Raw genomic sequence first — 18,906 nt, forward strand, 5'->3', positions numbered from 1 at the left:
TTGTTGGGATTGCTGGTGCATAGCTAAGTGAAACGGGACCCTAAGACCCCCCCCCCCCCCCACTATTTATTATAGCAATCAGAAGTGGTAGCTCTGCAATCAGAGAAATGTTAGGCTAAGTGCACACGCACCGGAACTCTCGCGGAAATTACAGCGAGAATTCCGGAATTCCATTCCACGGGAAAATCGCATTTTAAATTCCAGCGATTTTCCCGTGGAAAAACTAGCATTTTGCAAGCGTATTTAGCTTGCAAAATGCTAGCGTTTCCAAGCGATCTGTAGCATCGCTTGGAGAACTGATTGACAGGTTGGTCACACTCGTCAAACACTGTGACCAACTTTTTACTACTGAGGCTGCCTATGCGGCATCAGTAGTAAAAGATAGAATGTAAAAAAAAAAAAAAAAAAATGGTGTTATTCTTACCTTCCGACGTCCCGCGCATCTGTTCCCAGTAATCCTTTGCGAAAATGCCCGCAATAACGTCCGTTCTCGCGGGATCGCGATGTCTCGCGGTAATTCGCGATGACGGCGCGCGAATGACCGCGAGACCGGACGCCATCGTGGGCATTTTCGCAAATGCTTACTGGGACCGGGAGCGTCGAGAGAGGCGGGAAGGCTGCGCGGGACGCCGGAAGGTGAGAATAACAATATTTTTTATTTTAATTTCTATTTTTTACAAGGATATGGTACCCAAAGCCCGGAGGACAGTCTCCTCTCCTCCGGACCGTGGGTACCATCCGCAAATGTTCTGCATACTTTCCGCATGGTGTGCACAGCCACATGCGGGAAGTAAGCGGAACAATGCATTCTTATGGGTGCGGGATCGCCGCGATTCTGCAAATTAATGAGCATGCTGCGGTTTTTACAGCGAAGCGATTCCGCCGCGGTAAAAACCGCAGCATTAGCACAGCATTGCGGAATCCCATAGGAATGCATGGGATGCTTATTTTTCGCGATTTCGCGGCAAAATCGCGCGGTTAAAACCGCCGCGGAAACGCAAAAAAAACGCCACGTGTGAACTCAGCCTTAGATCTGCAGCAGATAAAGCCGTGATTTTATCAAAACTGCAGCAAGCAACTCACTAAACGATCGCAGCATGAAGTAGGGGCAGAGACCCTGTTTGCAGCAATGTCTCAGAAGCTACAGCTAAAACCTAGTGACAAATTCCCTTTAAAGGCCAATTTCATGTGTCACACAAACATTTTCCCATAGTTCATTAATACATTTTACTGTATTTAACCATCCGATACTATAATAGGGATGTTTCAGTATCATTACATAGAATTTTATATGTAAAGTACATGCAATAAAGAAAATACAACAAAAAAAAAAACCCCTATCACTGCAATAAGCAGATGCCATTGCAGATATTAAACAGCCAAGTCTACTCTATTTAAAAAGGGAAAACATTTATAAAAATGTTTAAAATGTATAAATTGCAAAGCAATTACCATGTAGACCCAGATAATCCAGCAATATATGTGACACAGTCCAGGATACCCGATTCAAACAAGGCCTTCATCACCCCAGAAAATCCAACCATAGCACGGAATCCACCTCCAGAGCCAAGAACTGCAATTACTGGCACCTAAAAAAATAAATTCAATACGGTAAATTGAAATTATTATTCAAGTGAATAAAAGTAGAGTAACCAACGGTCACTAAGAAAATGAGCTGGCTCATTTATGGATTAAATAAAGTTGCTACAAAAGGTACACTGACATAGATGAGAAAAATGCATGCCAAATGGAAATGCATTTGGATAATTACATTAAACAGTAAGGTTTGTCTAAATAAGACGCCAACTATGCAAAGAGATTTACTTTTAGCCCACAGTGTAAATGCCTGAGATTATTTATTAATACTTTACAGCGAGACATTTTCAAAGGGCATAAATGGACCCCAAAATTACGTGTTTTTTTTTTATCAAACTAAGAAAAAAAAATTTAGATCCAAAATATGCAGCAGCCTTAAAAATTGCAATGCTCACTAAAGCATGCGAGTCTTAATTAGCAAAAAGGAACCTGAGCAGCTGTGGTTACACAAACATATCCCCACAATCCACAAATTACAGGTGTAAATTTCTTGACCGTGTGAATGACAACTTACATCTCTAGAAGTGGAATACAAATCTTTACTCTGTTCAGGTCCCAATAGCTTCTTCATTCCTTCGATAACCACGTGTTTACGTTTCTGACGGAAGAGCTTTTCGTGATCGCACAGAGCCATGCTGAACCTCAGATCAGTGGACGAGCTGCATAAAAAAAAAAAAAAAAAAAAAAAGATTGTTCTGCCTCTCAGCTTCCCCCCATCCCCCCCCCAAGCATTGCAGAATAAGATATAGTATATACTAGTATCATCTCTGTACACATTCATCACCATACAAAACTAAGAAGCCACTGATATTCAGATTCCTGCATGATATCAGCACTGTTATTAGCTTCCCTAGTATTACAACCTCCCAGAGCAGTAAGACCTGGCACCCAGGGGGATGGCATCACCATGTAATAGGTTTTCAGATGTGCAGAAAACATACTAGTAAAATGTCCATCCTTTCATCGTTGGAGTTCATAGTAATTACTTTCACTACATAAAGAGGTGTAAGGGTTTGTCTATAAAATCCCATCAGTAACTGACAGCTTTCTTTCTGCAAGAGTACATACAGATATAGCTGTCAGTCACTGATGGGACTGAAAATCCCAGAAAGAGCAGATATATAAATGAATAAAACAAGTTATGCTGAATCTATTCTTACAAAACTATACACACGTGGTCAAAATTGTTGGTACCCCTCGTTAAATGACAGAAAAAACCCACAATGGTGACAGAAATAACTTGAATATGACAAAATAATTTAAAAAAATCTATGAAAATGAACAAATGAAAGTCAGACATTGCTTTTCAACTATGCTTCCAGAGAATTAAAAAAATAAATAAATAAAACTCATGAAATAGGCCTGGACAGAAATGATGGTACCCTTAACTTAATATTTTGTTGCACAACCTTTTGAGGCAATCACTGCAATCAAACGATTCCTGTAACTGTCCAATGAGACTTCTGCACCTCTCGACAGGTATTTTGGCCCACTCCTCAAGAGCAAACTGCTCCAGTTGTCCCATTTTTGAAGGTTGCCTTTCCAGACGGCATGTTTCAGTTCTTTACAAAGATGTTCAAAAGGATTTAGCTCAGGGCTCATAGAAGGCCACTTCAGAATAGTCTGTTTTCCTCTTAGCCGTTCTTGGGTGTTTTTAGCTGTGTGTGTGTTTTGGGTCATTATCCTGTTGCAAGACCCATGACCTGCCATGGAGACCAAGCTTTCTGACACTGGGCAGCACATTTCTCTCTAGAATCCCTTGATAGTCTTGAGATTTTATTGTACCCTGCACAGATTCTAGACACCCTGTGTCAGATGCAGCAAAGAAGCCCCAGAACATAACAGCACCTCCTCCATGTTTCACAGTAGGGACAATGTTGTTTTCTTGATATGCTTAAGTTTTCCCATCAGTGAACATAGAATGATGTGCCTTGCCAAAAAGTTCCATTTTTGTCTCATCTGTCCATAGTACATTCTCACAGAAGCTTTGTGGCTTGTGAACATGTAGTTTGGCAAATTCCAGGGGCTCAAGCGGAGCCTGTGTTAGGCTATTCAGCACTATATTTAGATCCCAGGGGGGATCCCGACTAGGGAGTGTAGGCCGTATTCTGCTTGCAGTGGTCATAAATCGTTTAACCCAACGGTGTCTGGCTAGGTCCTGGTCAAAAAAGGAACTAAGGGCAGATACTTGTACCCTTAGTGTGCTTGGAGTAAGTCCTAGCTCTAACCCTTTTTGAAGGAAATCTAGGACCTGGGCAATATTGGGATGGAAGGGGTCAGGGACCTCAGGAAGATACCAGGAAGAATACTTCTTCCATATTTTGCCGTATATGGCATTTGTTACTGGCTTTCTACTTTTTTTGCAGGGTCCGGATTACCTCATCCGAGAGCCCTTTGGCCTTTAATATGTTGGCCTCAATAACCAAGCTGCTAGATTCAATTTGCTGGGGTTTGGGTGCAGTAGGGGACCCTGGAAAAGGAGGTCTTTTTTTGGGATAGAAGCAGGGGACCTTCCAGGGCCATGTCCAACAAGGAGCTGTACCAGCTTCGTCCTGGCCACATTGGAGCCACCAGGATTGTCGTGACCCGGTCTGACCGGATTCTTTGCAGCGTCTTTGCCAGCATAAGGATAGGCGGAAAGGCATAGGCCAGTGTGAAGACCCATGGATGGGCAAATGCGTCTGTCCCCCGGGCTCCGTACGTGGGACCGAGGGAGAAATAGGTTTCTGTTTTTGCATTTTGAGCATTCGCAAATAGGGAGATCCAGAAGTCGACCTCCCTATCTCGTGGTCAGAGACTGAAAGACCTCTTGATTCAGACACCACTCTCCCAGATGGACGTCTACCCTGCTTAGGAAGTCCGCCTGGACATTTTCCGACCCTCTCAGGTGAACTGCAGAGATGGATAATAAGTGCTTTTCCGCCCAGAGAAAAATTCTTGTTGCCACGGTCTTCAGGCTGGCATATTTCATACCCCCCTGGTGTCTGAGGTATGCTACCGTGGTTACATTGTCGGAGTAGATGCAGACGTGATGGTTCTGGATAAGGGATGACGTGGCCTTTAGTGCTTCCTCCACTGCCGTCCGTTCCCTTAGATTCGACGATCCGGCTCTTACATTCTGGGACCATCGTCTCTGGAAGTATGACTCCCTCACCACGGCTCCCCAACCTCTCAGACTGGCATCGGTACACAGTATCTTTAGGGGAAGCTGGTCCCAGCTTATTCCCCACCTCAGGTTTCGGTAATTCAGCCACCACAAGAGGGCCGATTTTACATGTCCTGGAAGTGGAATCCTCCTTGACAGATTGCTTTGATACTTCTGTGAGTTTATCAGGACATATATGTTTGGAGGATTCGTGTATGTGCCTGTGCCCAGGACACCGCCTGAATTCACGATGTCAGGGACCCCAGGATAGACATGGCGTCCCTCAAAGTTGGTGTCCTTTGTTCTCTGAACCGGGTAATTCTCTGGCGAAGGTCTAACTGATGTTCCGCAGGAAGAAAGGATGTTCTTTTTTCCGAGTTCAGGAGGATCCCCAGGAATTTTTTCCTTGGGGAAGGATGAAGGTCCGATTTCTGGAGATTCGGGATCCAACCTAGGGATTCGAGATCTGCAAGGTCTTTGATACGTCCTGGTTCAGTCGGGATATCGATGGAGCGACAACAAGCAGGTCATCTAAATATGGGACAATGCATATTCCCGGATAGAAATGACTGCCTCCCTCATAATTTTCGTAAATACTCTTGGTGCTGGGGATACGCCAAATGGGAGAGCGTTGAACTGGAGATGGCTGATCCCCTGGTCATGGGAGACCATGAACCTCAGGAACTTCCTGTGATCAGGATGAATTGGGACATGGTAATACGCGTCCCTTAGGTCTATCGTAGCCATCAGCCTGCCCTGCCCAATAAGAGGGATTGTTGATTTTACTGACTCCATCTTGAACCTCCGGTATTTAATGAAGCGATTCAAGGGTTTCAGGTTTAGGATAAGCCTGTACTTTCCGGAGGGCTTCTTCACCAGGAATAGGTCCTCTGTCTATTTCCTGTTGAGGTACCTATGAGATTACTCCTTCCCGTAACAGATCTTCTATCTGGAGAAGTAGAATCTTCTGGAGACTTGGGGACTGTGCAGGGGTGACTCTTAAACAGTGTGTGTGTGTGTGGGGGGGTGTTCGAACTCTAGTTTCAGCCCAAATTGTATAGTGTGCAGGATCCACTAGTTCGAGGTCGTGGCCTGCCATTGGGCGAAAAACTGAGTGAGTCGACCCCCCACCGGGGGTTGCTGTTGCTGAGGGACAAGGATGTTCTTCCCTCTACCCCCCTTTGGGTAGCTCCATCGTCCCGTCTTGCCTTTCCCTCTGACCTCCTTCTGGGAGGACTGCTCTCGTGGGGAACGAAAAAACTGTCTTTTGGCGACTCTCTGCTCGGGTAGCGATTTCTTTTTGTCCGAAGCCTTCTCGAGGATGTCATCCAAGACTGGCCCGAACACGTGGTGCCCCTGGAAGGGGATGGCACAGAGTTTTGTCTTAGAGGTGATGTCACCTCATGAATAGCAAATGATCTACCAGCCAAAATGACATAGATAAGCAGTGGGCTAGTATCAAATAAAGATAAAACTAATCTACTTTATTTCAAATATTTAAAAAGAAGATAACCTAGTAAAAGTGCATATAACATAAAAGACAAACAAACATATACAGACTATCAAAATTCACTTTCCAGATAGTCAAATATGGACCCAAAGAAAGTATTACTCATGTATCATTTATGATGTGAAAGCGTCTATCAAATATACAATCGTCCCTTTTATAGTATGCTTTCACAAATCAGCAAGCCTTTGGAGCCATATATATCCACCCTCATAATCATAGGAGTGAATATTACGATGTCTATGGTCAAACATAGGCTCAATCAGAGCACCAACCATAATACCATTCTTTATCCACAAAGGGCATAATATTCCATAGACATTCTAGCAGCAATAAAAAAGTGGCATATCCGGCACACTGGGGTACATTTCATCCATATATATCGCCTTCTCATTCAGGGATCTTAAAGGATGAATTAATACCTTCTCATAAATAGAATTTTGCATTCATAGCACATGAAAAGGGAGGATTTCACCCATATTATACAATGCTGGGTTCCTCCATATAGTGCATCTTCCGACGCATTTCACTGTTAGCCAGATCATCAGGGGAGTTGATATGATGTAAGTGAATGCTTTCTTATCATAAAACTGCCATCATAGGGGCTGCCTCTCCATTTGTCCTTATATTACACGCCACTTTATATACTTCCTGTCTGCACACGTGAAGTGAATAATTAGTGCTGACAGCTTCCTGTTGCATTGAGCCGCCTGGTCCACCCATCGCATCGGCGCAGACCAAATCAGAATCGCATCCATCTTAGTACCCCCACTGCGCAAGCGCAGATCATAGCAGTATTGCCGTGGTTACATAGACGCATCTCATACAAACCTAGATGCATCAACTGCGCAGGCGCCGCTTATAGTGGTGTCACAAATCTCCATATAGGACTGCCATCTATCGCATAGGCACAGGGGACCCATCAGGTTACCCGAAACACACATCACACAGGCGCAAATTAGAGCGGCATCATATACCGCCTGGTACACTCACCATGCAAGCGCCGAACAAAGCAGCGCCATCATGCCTTCAGAGTCACGCCTCATGCAAGAACCCAGCAGCCACCGCGCAAACGTCAGACAATCTTGATATCTACTGCGCAGGCGCAGGTCAAGACGCCATAGACGTGCTCCATACAGGAACCCAGCATCCTCTGCGCAGGCGCCAGGCAAAACCCTGGTCATCACTGCGCAGGCGCAGTTCATAACGGCGTCAGTGGTGTCTAGAGGCGTCTACACAGGCGCATTACATCTGTCATGCAGTGACTGCCTCTTCTTCCATATCAGTATGCACAGTCACTTATATTAGACCACCAAGATGCATTATAGATATGTATTATTAAAACGTGTATCAACAGCAATATTAGCAAACCATAAGGAACGTGCTTTAAAATGAAAGTGCATAAATGTTGTTAATTTCAACGTCAATAACTGCCATAAGCGGGCTATCATGACATAAGATGTCAAGCTTCAATGTCAGCATCCATCTAAAACGACAATATAGTAGAGTTACTCAATTACTATCTCAATAATATAATGTTTCTACTAACATGTCAGCCTTTCCAAAATTAGAAAGATAAAGTGTTGATGAAGTAGACTATGTGCCATCCTTGATCTAGTATAGATCTTATGCATACAGTAGTTCCCTATAATTGTGAGGAATAGGATTTGAAAAATTGTTCCCCTATAAAAAAAAAAAAAAAAAAAAAAAAAAACACCTCAGAAAATCCATGGGGCAGTCTCCCGAGAAACTCCACAACCCTTTACCCCTATACAGGGATCTGGAATCACGTGGAGCCCAGTGAAGAACAGCCCCTGGAAAGTACGTTTAGAATAGGGAGAGGGAAGAACTTTAACTCATAAAAATGAAGCAAAGGAAAGCTGATCATTCAACCCCATAGGTTGTATGGTTTTAAGCCAAAAGATCCATTTGCATTCCCTTTGCAAAATGAGTTTATCCCAATCTCCTCCTCGAATGGGTGGAACAACCTTATCGATCCCCATGAACTTAATTTGCTTGTAATCACCTTGATGTACTCGATTAATGTGGTTAGCTATCGCCGTGTCTCTGCGATTCACAACATCCCCAATGTGTTCACGGATCCTCTTCCTAAACTCTCTCCTCGTTTTTCCAACATACTCAATTCCACAAGAACAAGTCGCCTTGTAAATTACACCCTCAGTCTGGCAATTTATAAACTGCTTTATAGTATACATTATCCCTGTATTGTTACTTTTGAAGGATTTCCCCAGTGTTATTGATGGACACGCTTTACAGCTCCCACACTTGTAGCAGCCTTTTAGATCTTTACCAATCCATGTGCATGTTTTTACTTCACTATAGTGACTATGGACTAGTCTGTCCTTCAATGATCTATTCCGTTTGAAAGTTACTTGGGGTCTAGGACCCAAAGTTCCCTCAATGTCCACATCCACATCTTCGAGGATGTCATCCAAGACTGGCCTGAACACGTGGTGCCCCTGGAAGGGGATGGCACAGAGTTTTGTCTTAGAGGTGATGTCATCTCCCCATGACTTCAGCCAGAGGGCCCTTCTAGCCGAATTTGAAAGGACTAAGGACCTTGCTGCTACCCGTACCGTCTCTCCCGAAGCATCGGCTAAAAAGCCTGTTGCTCTTTGGAGGAGGGGAAGGAAATCTAAGATTTCTTCTCTGGGAGTACCCCCCCCCCCCCCGAGAGGTGTTCCTCTAACGTACGAAGCCAGAAGAATAATGATCTGGTGACGCAAGTGGAGGCTACATTTGCTTTGAGCAAATTCGTAGATGCTTCCCAGGATTTTTTAAGGTGACTTTCTATTTTGCGATCCATTGGATCCTTCAACTGGGAAGAGTCCTCGAAAGGAAGGGACGTCTTTTTAGTCACTTTGGAGACCTGAACGTCTATTTTAGGGATTTCCCCAATAGAGTTGTCACCCTCAATGGGAAAGCGGTTTTTTAGTTCTGAGGGTACACTAAGTGCTTTCTTAGGGGAGGACCACTCATGAACTATCAGATTTTGGATGTTTTCGTGCACTGGAAAACCTTTCCTACTTCTGGGTTTCAGCCCCCCAAACATCTCGTCTTGGACTGAGAGCTTCACCTCCTCCTCCTCAACCCCCATGGTATTTCTCACCATGGAGACCAGCTCCTCCATATCCTCAGAGGAGAAATAGTACTTTTTTGCATCGTGTTTGGAGGTGGGTGCGGAGCCCTCATTTTCCCAAATGTCCTGAGGTACGGACTTCTCCCGAATCTGAATCTGCTTCCGTAGGTGCCCTTTTCCTCTTTTTTGGGTGAGGGCCCTGGGTTACTGGGGTCTGGGCCGCCATGGAGGTCTGAACCTCCTACTTAATGCGAGTTTTAATGCTGTCAAACAGGGAGGGCTGTTCGGTGAGCAGAATGTTCTGCGTACAAGGTTGTCATAGCTTCTTTTTATAATCAGAAGGAAACCTGGCACCACAGATACCACACTTGCGGGGATTTCTTGGGGCAGAGGCCTTTTCTTCCTGCAAGGAGAGAGAAGGCCTGCTCAGACCCATGCCACCAAACTTTGACAGTTAAGGGATCGGCCCTGCTCCTCACAGTAGGAGGGGGAACGCTGGGCTCTGCAGATGCAGCTGTTGAGGGTTTGTCACCGTCCATGTCAGCACCAGTCACCCTACAGACACACTGCGTCTTACCTGGAGTCTGTTGCCCGATTACATGGGCGTTTCAGCATTCAACATTTCGTGCTCCTCCTTCCTCCTGGTCCATGGGGAGGAACCTGCGCCCAACCCCAGCTGCCATTGCGTCCCTGGGCGCCCGGCGTGATCTCCATCCCGGGAACGCCAGAGGATGCGAACCGTAAGTGCATGCTGACGTCACTTCCGGTCGGGAGCCCGCCCCCTTCGACGCGTGCGGCGTGGTACAGCAGTGTGGGAGGAAGGAGGAAGCCGGGGAGCTAGCAGGAGGACCCCGGCCGCACTGTACCACCCCGCTTTACCCCGAAGGGCGCGGGAGGGGCGGAAAAGTTCCGAGTCACACCGGGAGGTGGAGATGGGAGCAGCAACGGCGAACCCCCCGACCTCGGCTGCCCAGCGCTGTACGTACTTAGGAGCTCTGCTCGCTGGCCACGGCAACCCCTTGTGTAACCTCTTCATGCCCAACTGGGGGACAGAAAAAAACACTGGAGGTAGCAGGAAGGGAATGGTTATTTAACCTCTTTGTGTTTCCTGTCCCCCATTAGGGCGGGGAGACATGCTTCAAGGTGACTGTCGTGGAAGGTGACTGGAGAAAATCTGTGGATGCATGGTTGAAAAGCAATGTCTGACTTTCATTTGTTAATTTTCATAGATTTTTTATTTCTTATTACTTTTGTCATATTAAAGTTATTTCTGTCACCATTGTAGGTTTTTTCTGCCATTAAATGAGGGGTACCAACAATTTTGACCACGTGTGTATATCAAACTACTCCCATCCCCTTGTTCTGTAACATGGTGCCTGCAGATTAGACTGCATGATCATGAGGAAAGGATATATAAATAATTTGAAAAAGTAAAGAGCTCAACACAATGTAATAATGCCTGGGATGGCATGTCTGTAAGACACAAACATCAAATTAGTGTTATTTGATAAAAATATAACACAAGTAAAAATCTTCAAGCACTGAAATATCCTGATGGATGCATACCATTCTTCTAGGGAGAATCCAAGGAAAACCGTTGTAACCTAATATGGAAGAGAAGTAGATCACTAACTTTAAACGTTTACGATTCACATATGCTCAGGCACAAGAATAGAGATCTAAAAGGCTTTGCCCACATCTGTAGTGGAGCACTGGTGGCCAATGTTGCCATATCTCACCAGTCTGCTGAGCATGTTTGCCTCCTTCACTCTCACTTCTATGTTCAGCACAGCTAATACAAGGAGTAAAGTGTCTCTGTATTTCAATAATCGTTACATATCATGCAGATGAAAAGTAGAAGATACTTAGCTGAATTGTACATTTTCCAAATGTAATCCAGCAGTGTCTGAATACTGCCGTATATCTGATTATGACAATGTTATATCCTGAACTGGTTAGTTTTTTTTTTTAACAAATATAATCTTGTAATGTTTGTTACCCTATTAAAGGTAAAAGGAACTTCGGTTTTCTCTCCAGGCTTCAAGGATGTGATCTTAAACGTTGCAGTGCCCAGAGTCTCATCCATCACATAATTAGCATCCATCAAGGTCACCTAGGAAGAATAAAGGGATTGTTAGAAATCAAAACTGTTGCAGAAAGCTTGGGCTCACCAGATATTACTGCGGTACCCGACGGCAAGAGCAGTCATGTGAGGTAGACCACATATTGTGTTCTTGCGCTACTGTGAGCATCCTGTAAGCCATAAACATGCTACCATGTCCTGCAGCATCTCCAGACTTGTCTCCTATTTAGCACATCTGGGATGCCATCAGTCGGCAAGTGTAAAAAGACCTGCCAGAAGGATCTTAATAATTTACTCAAGTGCATTCCGCAAGACACAACATTCCTTAGACAACCATTAATGATCTCATTGATAGCCATGGCGTGCAAGTGCAAGAGCAGGGATTTCTGCATGTGGTGAGAATACTGAATAAATAAAGAGGATTTCAAAACTGTTTCCATACCAGAAATTATGATATGAAAACAAATGACCCTTCTTAACCCCTTCGCACCCGAGCCTGTTTTTGCCTTCGTGACCGGGCCAATTTTTTCAATTCTGACCAGTGTCACTTTATGAGGTCATAACTCTAGAACGCTTCAACGGATCCTGCTGATTCTGACACTGTTTTCTCGTGACATATTGTACTTCATGATGGTGGTAAAAATTTTTTAGATATGATCTGCACTTATTTGTTAAAAAAATCAAAATTTGGCAAAAATTTAGAAAATTTTGCAATTTTCAAACTTTTAATTTTTATGCCCTTAAATCAGAGAGTGATATCGCACAAAATAGTTAATAAATAACATTTCCCACATGTCTACTTTACATCTGCACAATTTTGGAAACATAATTTTTTTTTTTTTAGGAAGTTATAAGGGTTAAAAGTTGACCAGCGATTTCTCATTTTTACAACAAAATTTGCAACACCATTTTTTTTAGGGACCACCTCACATTTGAAGTGAGTTTGGGGGGTCAATATGACAGAAAATACCCAAAATTGACACCATTCTAAAAACAGCACCTCTCAATGTACTCAAAACCACATTCAAGAAGTTTATTAACCCTTCAGGTGCTTCACATGAATGAATGGAATATGGAAGGAAAAAATAAACATTTAACTTTTTTTCACAAACATTTTACTTCAAAACCATTTTTTTTTATTTTCACAAGTGTAAAAAGAGAAAATGAACCACTAAATTTTTTGTGCAATTTCTCCCGAATACGCCAATACCCCGTATGTGGGGCTAAACCACTGTTTGAGCACACGGCAGAGCTCAGAACGGAAGGAGTGCCGTTTGACTTTTTCAATGCAGAATTGGCTGGAATTGAGATCGGATGCCATGTCGCATTTGGAGAGCCCCTGATGTACCTAAACAGTGGAAACCCCCCACAAGTGAACCCATTTTGGAAATTAGACCCCCCCAAGGGACTTATCTAGATGTGTGGTGAGCACTTTGAACCCCCAAGTGTTTCACTAAAGTTTATAATGTAGAGCCGTGAAAATAAAAAAAAATCATTTTTTTTCCACAAAAATGATCTTTTAGCCCCCAATTTTTATTTTCACAAGGGTAACAGGAGAAATTGGACCCTAAGAGTTGTTGTCCAATTTGTCCTGAGTATGCTGGTACACCATATGTTGGAGAAAACTACTGTTTGGGCACACGGTGGGGCTCGGAAGGGAAGTAGTGACGTTCTGAAATGCAGACTTTGATGGAATGGTCTGTGGGTGTCATGTCGCGTTTGCAGAGCCCCTGATGTACCTAAACAGTGGAAACCCCACACAAGTGACCCCATTTTGGAAACTAGACCCCCCAAGGAACTTATATAGATGTGTGGTGAGCACTTTGAACCCCCAAGTGTTTCAGTAAAGTTTATAATGTAGAGGCGTGAAAATAAAAAAATCATTTTTTTTTCCACAAAAATGATCTTTTAGCCCCCAATTTTTATTTTCACAAGGGTAACAGGAGAAATTGGACCCTAAGAGTTGTTGTCCAATTTGTCCTGAGTACGCTGGTACGCCATATGTTGGAGAAAACTACTGTTTGGGCACACGGTGGGGCTCGGAAGGGAAGTAGTGATGTTCTGAAATGCAGACTTTGATGGAATGGTCTGCGGGTGTCATGTCGCGTTTGCAGAGCCCCTGATGTACCTAAACAGTGGAAACCCCCCACAAGTGACCCCATTTTGGAAACTAGACCCCCCAAGGAACTTATATAGATGTGTGGTGAGCACTTTGAACCCCCAAGTGTTTCAGTAAAGTTTATAATGTAGAGGCGTGAAAATAAAAAAATCATTTTTTTTCCACAAAAATGATCTTTTAGCCCCCAATTTTTATTTTCACAAGGGTAACGGGAGAAATTGGACCCTAAGAGTTGTTGTCCAATTTGTCCTGAGTCCTGAGTACGCTGGTACCCCATATGTGGGAGAAAACTACTGTTTGGGCACACGGTGGGGCTCGGAAGGGAAGTAGTGACGTTCTGAAATGCAGACTTTGATGGAATGGTCTGCGGGCGTCATATTGCATTTACAGAGCCCCTGATGTACCTAAACAGTGGAAACCCCCAATTCTAATTCCAACCCTAACCCCAACACACCCCTAACCCTAATCTCAGCCCTAACCATAACCCTAACCACAAACCTAACATCAACACACCCATAACCTTAATCCCAGCCCTAGCCCTAGCCCTAACCCTAGCATTTTTTTTTTTTTTACTTTTTTTTATTTTTGTCACAAGATCGCTGCCCTGCGATCTGACTCATAGTAACGCCACTTCACCTCTGATCATCTGTCAGTGTGAGATCAGAGGAGAAGCATCGTTACTATGTGACAAGATCGCTGCCTGGCACATAATAACGCGACTTCTCCTCTGATCTCACAATGACAGATGATCAGAGGTGAAGCAGCGTTACTGTGTGACAAGATCGCTGCCTGGCACAGCTGTGCCAGGCAGCGATCAGCTGTGCCAGGCAGCGATCTAGTCACACAATAACGCTGCTTCACCTCTGATCAGCTGTCAGTGTTAGATCAGAGGGAGAAGCCGTGTTACAATGAGGGAGATCGCCGGGAAACAAGCAGCTTTCCCAGCGATCGCTCCCATTGGCTGCTGCGACGCTGACGTCATCGGGACCTGAACCAATCAGGTCTCGATGACGTCGGGGGTCCCAGCATGCATTGCGCACCGGGATCCCCGCGTTGGAAGGTATGTGGGGGTCCCGGGGGGCACAAAACCGCCGACAGTAGATAAACGTCGGCGCTGCACAAAGCCCAGCAAGCGCCAACGTTTATCTACTGTGGGCAGTCGTGAAGAGGTTAAAATAAAAATGGCAAGGTGTTCTTTAGCAAATTGTGAAATTCACTTTTTGTTTTTTGTTTTTTACTTAAAGAAATGGAACATTTGCATACAGGAACATGCTGGTACCGGAAGGGAGTAAAGGCCCTTTTACATTTAGCGATGCACCAGCGATCCGACCAGCGATCCGACCCGGTCAGGATTGCTGGTTCATCGCTAAATGATCGCTAGTGAGCTTTCACACAGAAAGATCTCACAGCGATGAAGCAGCGACACAGCGCACGATACTCACCTTTCACACACAGCGAAGAAGACGTCCTCCCGCCCGCCTCCACGCGTCGCTCGTTGTCACAGCAGGAAGCCCAGCAGGAAGCGCCCGACGAGAAATGGAGCCGGACATTCTCGTGCGATCAGCGATGGACAGCGGGGGAGCCGGTCGGAGGTAAGTATCACACATAGCGATATCGCTATAACGTCACAAAATCGTAGACGTTATAGCGATATCGCTATGTGTAAAACCCCCTTAACTCAGCCACTTTCAGCCTTTTTCTGTGCAATTATCAGTAAGACAAGACATGTGCCATACCTCTAAAACATTATCTTGATTAGGATCCAAAATAAATTCAAATGTCTCATTCCAGAACGGATTTACATCATTGTTGATATGTTTGGTTCTTTTTCTGCCATCTGGCGCTAATGCAATATAAAGTTCCACATAAGGGTCCGGCGTGTCAACTGAAAAAGGATAAAGATCCACATATAAGTTTAGAACTACAATCGTTTACAGTGGAGTGACTTTTTTATGGATGGCCATGATGGCCCTCAATCATTTCCATACAGTCACAATACTTTTATTCTGATAAAAAAAAGGAATTTGTCAAATGTATAATCAATTGTACAAAAAACAAACAATTGATGAGCACTGTATATTAATTGTAAAAATTTCAGAAGAGCTGTGAGCTACAAAGTAGGACACGTGGTAAATGTTACCAGGAGAGTCATTTACGATTGGAATAGGGGGGAAAAAAAAAGTCCATAAATATTACTTACGCATATCACCGAAGGTTCCTTTGGTAACATTAGTGGCTTTTATGACAGTTACTCTAAATCTGTGTGAATACTGATGTTCAACCTGTGAAGGAAAAAGTTGTAAAATAATGAGGTTTTGCTAAATGACAGTACACTGTAACAGTGAATTGGAAATAAAAACAGGGAAAGTTTCACCCGTTTTAATATTAAAAAAAAGTTTAAAAAAATTTGAATCACACCTTTTTTCCTCCATTAAAAATAAAGGTTTTATATATTTTTGCTTTATTAAACAAACACTTGCATTGTTGTGTCCAAAAAAGTGCGGTCAAATTCTTTGAAACCACATGGAGTAAGACAGGAAAAAAATTATACATTTTGAAGAAACAGAATTATATTTGTTTTTGTTTTTTTAAGCATTACACCAAGTTCAGATTTCCAGTTTTGCGATACAGAGATCCTAATGCTTGGCCAGGAAATTCAATGAAATGATTAACATTTTAACATAACTCTGAAAAAACACCCATCATTTTCCAACCCCCATGTGAGAAAAAAAGGATATGCTGATTAAAAAAAAGATGATTTTGTCATACAGAAAAAAAATGGTCTGACATCTGAATGAGCCCTTAGGCCATGTTCACACGTTCAGTACTTGCTCAGTATTTTGCCTCAGTATGTGTAAGCAAAAACCAGGAGCGGGTGATAAATACAGAAGAGGTGACGTGTTCCTATTATACGTTTCCTTTGATTGTGCCACTCCTGATTTTGGCATACACATACTGATGTAAAACACTGAATGTGTGCGTGTGGCCTTACTGGGTCCTCAACCACTGCTGAACCAATAACACGTCAGAAAAGGGTTGGCCTAGGTGCCCGGCAGCCCCCATACTGCAAGGCAAAGCCCCCACAGCTCCAAGCCATACCACCAACACCAAGTGTGAAGATTAACAAGCCTCACCTGCCACATGGTCTAAGACAAACAGCTGAGGGAAACCAGGCAGTTCAACTCTTGCAGAATTCTGCTTATTTAAAAACACTTTGGCGAAATGTGAGAAGTGCTGGTATCACCGAAATAAAAAGAGGCGGCAGCCTGTGCAATATAACAACTATAGAAGAAAAAAAAAAAAAACCATCAGCCGCACATTGAACTCTTATACATTGATTTATTGATGCTAAGCACTCCTCCCATTTGGCCCAGATGGTTTTTAATCAGCAGAGACTGTAAGAAGAGCTCTGTCTATTTTAATCGTTTTTTTTTTTTTTGGTTTTGCCTGACAGTATGTGGAAGATGAGTTGTTGTTTTTCTCCTGCATATTAGGCTCTATTTACAGAGTGCTGTGCCTGTGGGGCACCTGGGTCACGCCTGGTGTGGAATCACTTTGGCAGTGGTCACTGTGTGGCATCGCACCTTTACAGCTAGGGAGTAACTGAGTTTCGCCATGACGTGGCAGTGGGCTTCATACAGCTCCATCAGAATTTTTGCTCAGCCTAAATAGATCAATGTATGAGTTTTCTATATTGCATAGTCCTGACTACTACTTTTTTTTGTTTGTTTGTGCCAGCACTCCTCCATTTGGCTCAAGTGTTTTTATGTATTCGCAGCAGATGGCAAGAGTGGTACCGCCTACTTGGTGCTGAGCTTTTTGTCTGAGACCATGTGGAAGGTGAGTTGTTTTTTTTTTTTTTTTAAACTCTATTCATTCGATGCTGTGCCTGTGGGGTGGTGTGACCTTGCAGCATGGGTGCAGTGGGGCGCCTGGGTCGCTCCCCCTGCTAGTGTGGGATTGTTGCATCTACAGGGGTCACTGCACCCTAAGGTTAGAGATCCACCAAGAGTTTTGCCATGACATGGCGGTCGGCCTAACACAGTCTGAACAGAATGTTAACAATGAACCTTTTATTCAGTTTTGTAACTCGTTTCTTTGCAGCAAAAATTCAATGTATAAATATTGGATGTGTGGTCCATTTCTTTTTCTAGTTATGTTGTATAAATGTGTTTTTGTCTCCTCGCAGTAGGGGGTAGATTACTGCCACAATCATTTAATTAAGGCCATGTTCAGTATTCGGTCAGTATTCGGTCAGTATTTTACCTCCGTATTTGTAAGCCAAAACCAGGAGTGGGTGATAAATACAGAAGTGACAACGTGTTTCTATTACCCACTCCTGGTTTTGACTTCCAAATACTGAACGTATGAATGTAGCCTTAAGGAGAAACCTTCATAACATCTATACACATGCATGTGCAGATAGCATGTCCCAGGACAGCACGTGCATTAGAAAATGCATCCACCTAAGGGAAGAGTTCTTGTCCCAAGACATTAACTCAATCTGGAATAACAGTAGTAATGCGAAGGCATTGGCTATTTTGAATGCATAAAACACTCAGGCCAAGCCAAAGTGGGGGCCCCGTTTGAGTGTTGCCAAACTAACCTGCTTTCATAGACACAATGGAACTTTTCCTAAGCCTTTGCTGACTTTTCTGAAACATCCCTGTACTGAACTTCAATGTGGGCAATGAATACAGTAGGAGTTGCCGTCCAAAGGTTGGTGAAGCAGGAACAGCTGAGCTAAACGTGAAGGTTAGAGTAGCAGGAGCTACATACTATACTCTAATATTCTACATTAATATAGAATATTCTATATTTTCTGCACATTTTGTATGCATAGCAGACTACCACATCGGGAGCTACAGTACCAAGTGTTCTGTGAGATGTGTGATACATTTGTTGGCCTTACTGACAATCCATGTGTACTGTCTTACATTCATGAAGTTTTTTTTCTTGAAGACTTAGTTTTATATGCTTACCTTTTGTATAAATGACAGTTCAGTATACTAAATGCAAAGGAAGGGAGCCATACTTACTATTATGTTCTGATAGGGGTCTATGCATGCCATGTGGAGGGACCAGTGGCCACAGCACTACAACGTGTTGGTTGTTTTCTTCTAAAACAAGATTGGATTGAAGATCCTAAATAAGAGTAGAAAAATATTATTGTGATGAGCTATTGATCATTTAGTTAAATCTCACAGTACATGATGCTCCCACCAATTTAGTGACAATAGGCTTTTATGTAAATGAGTATCAGAACCATAAAAATACAAAAGAGTACTAACGGGACATGAAAATAAATGTAAGTGTCCATCTTGGGCTTCTTGCACACATCAGTTTTGTGGACAAA

General features: G+C 43.4%; 1 protein-coding gene across 4 annotated transcripts in view; it reads right to left on the minus strand.

Annotated features, from left to right (window-relative positions):
* The window catches only part of PLA2G4A (phospholipase A2 group IVA), a 320,423-nt gene that overhangs the window by 187,504 nt on the left and 114,013 nt on the right, over positions 1 to 18,906 (minus strand). The window contains exons 2-8 of one of the 4 annotated variants that reach the window (XM_073582532.1): positions 18,590 to 18,695; positions 15,751 to 15,832; positions 15,287 to 15,435; positions 11,348 to 11,461; positions 10,915 to 10,952; positions 2,111 to 2,255; positions 1,453 to 1,589 (exon numbers count right to left, since the gene is read on the minus strand). In XM_073582532.1, coding sequence (XP_073438633.1) covers positions 1,453 to 1,589; positions 2,111 to 2,255; positions 10,915 to 10,952; positions 11,348 to 11,461; positions 15,287 to 15,435; positions 15,751 to 15,832; positions 18,590 to 18,622 — 698 coding nt within the window. In that variant the 5' untranslated portion in view covers positions 18,623 to 18,695. Of the gene's footprint in view, positions 1 to 1,452; positions 1,590 to 2,110; positions 2,256 to 10,914; positions 10,953 to 11,347; positions 11,462 to 15,286; positions 15,436 to 15,750; positions 15,833 to 15,968; positions 16,248 to 16,542; positions 16,645 to 16,684; positions 16,858 to 18,589; positions 18,696 to 18,906 lie in introns of those variants that run through there. The other 3 variants (XM_073582533.1, XM_073582535.1, XM_073582531.1) reach the window with 3 other exon arrangements.

This window comes from Dendrobates tinctorius, unplaced genomic scaffold (assembly GCF_039654945.1).
Source record: "Dendrobates tinctorius isolate UK_male_01 unplaced genomic scaffold, ASM3965494v1 ptg000072l, whole genome shotgun sequence".
In the NCBI taxonomy this organism is placed as follows: Eukaryota; Metazoa; Chordata; class Amphibia; order Anura; family Dendrobatidae; genus Dendrobates; species Dendrobates tinctorius.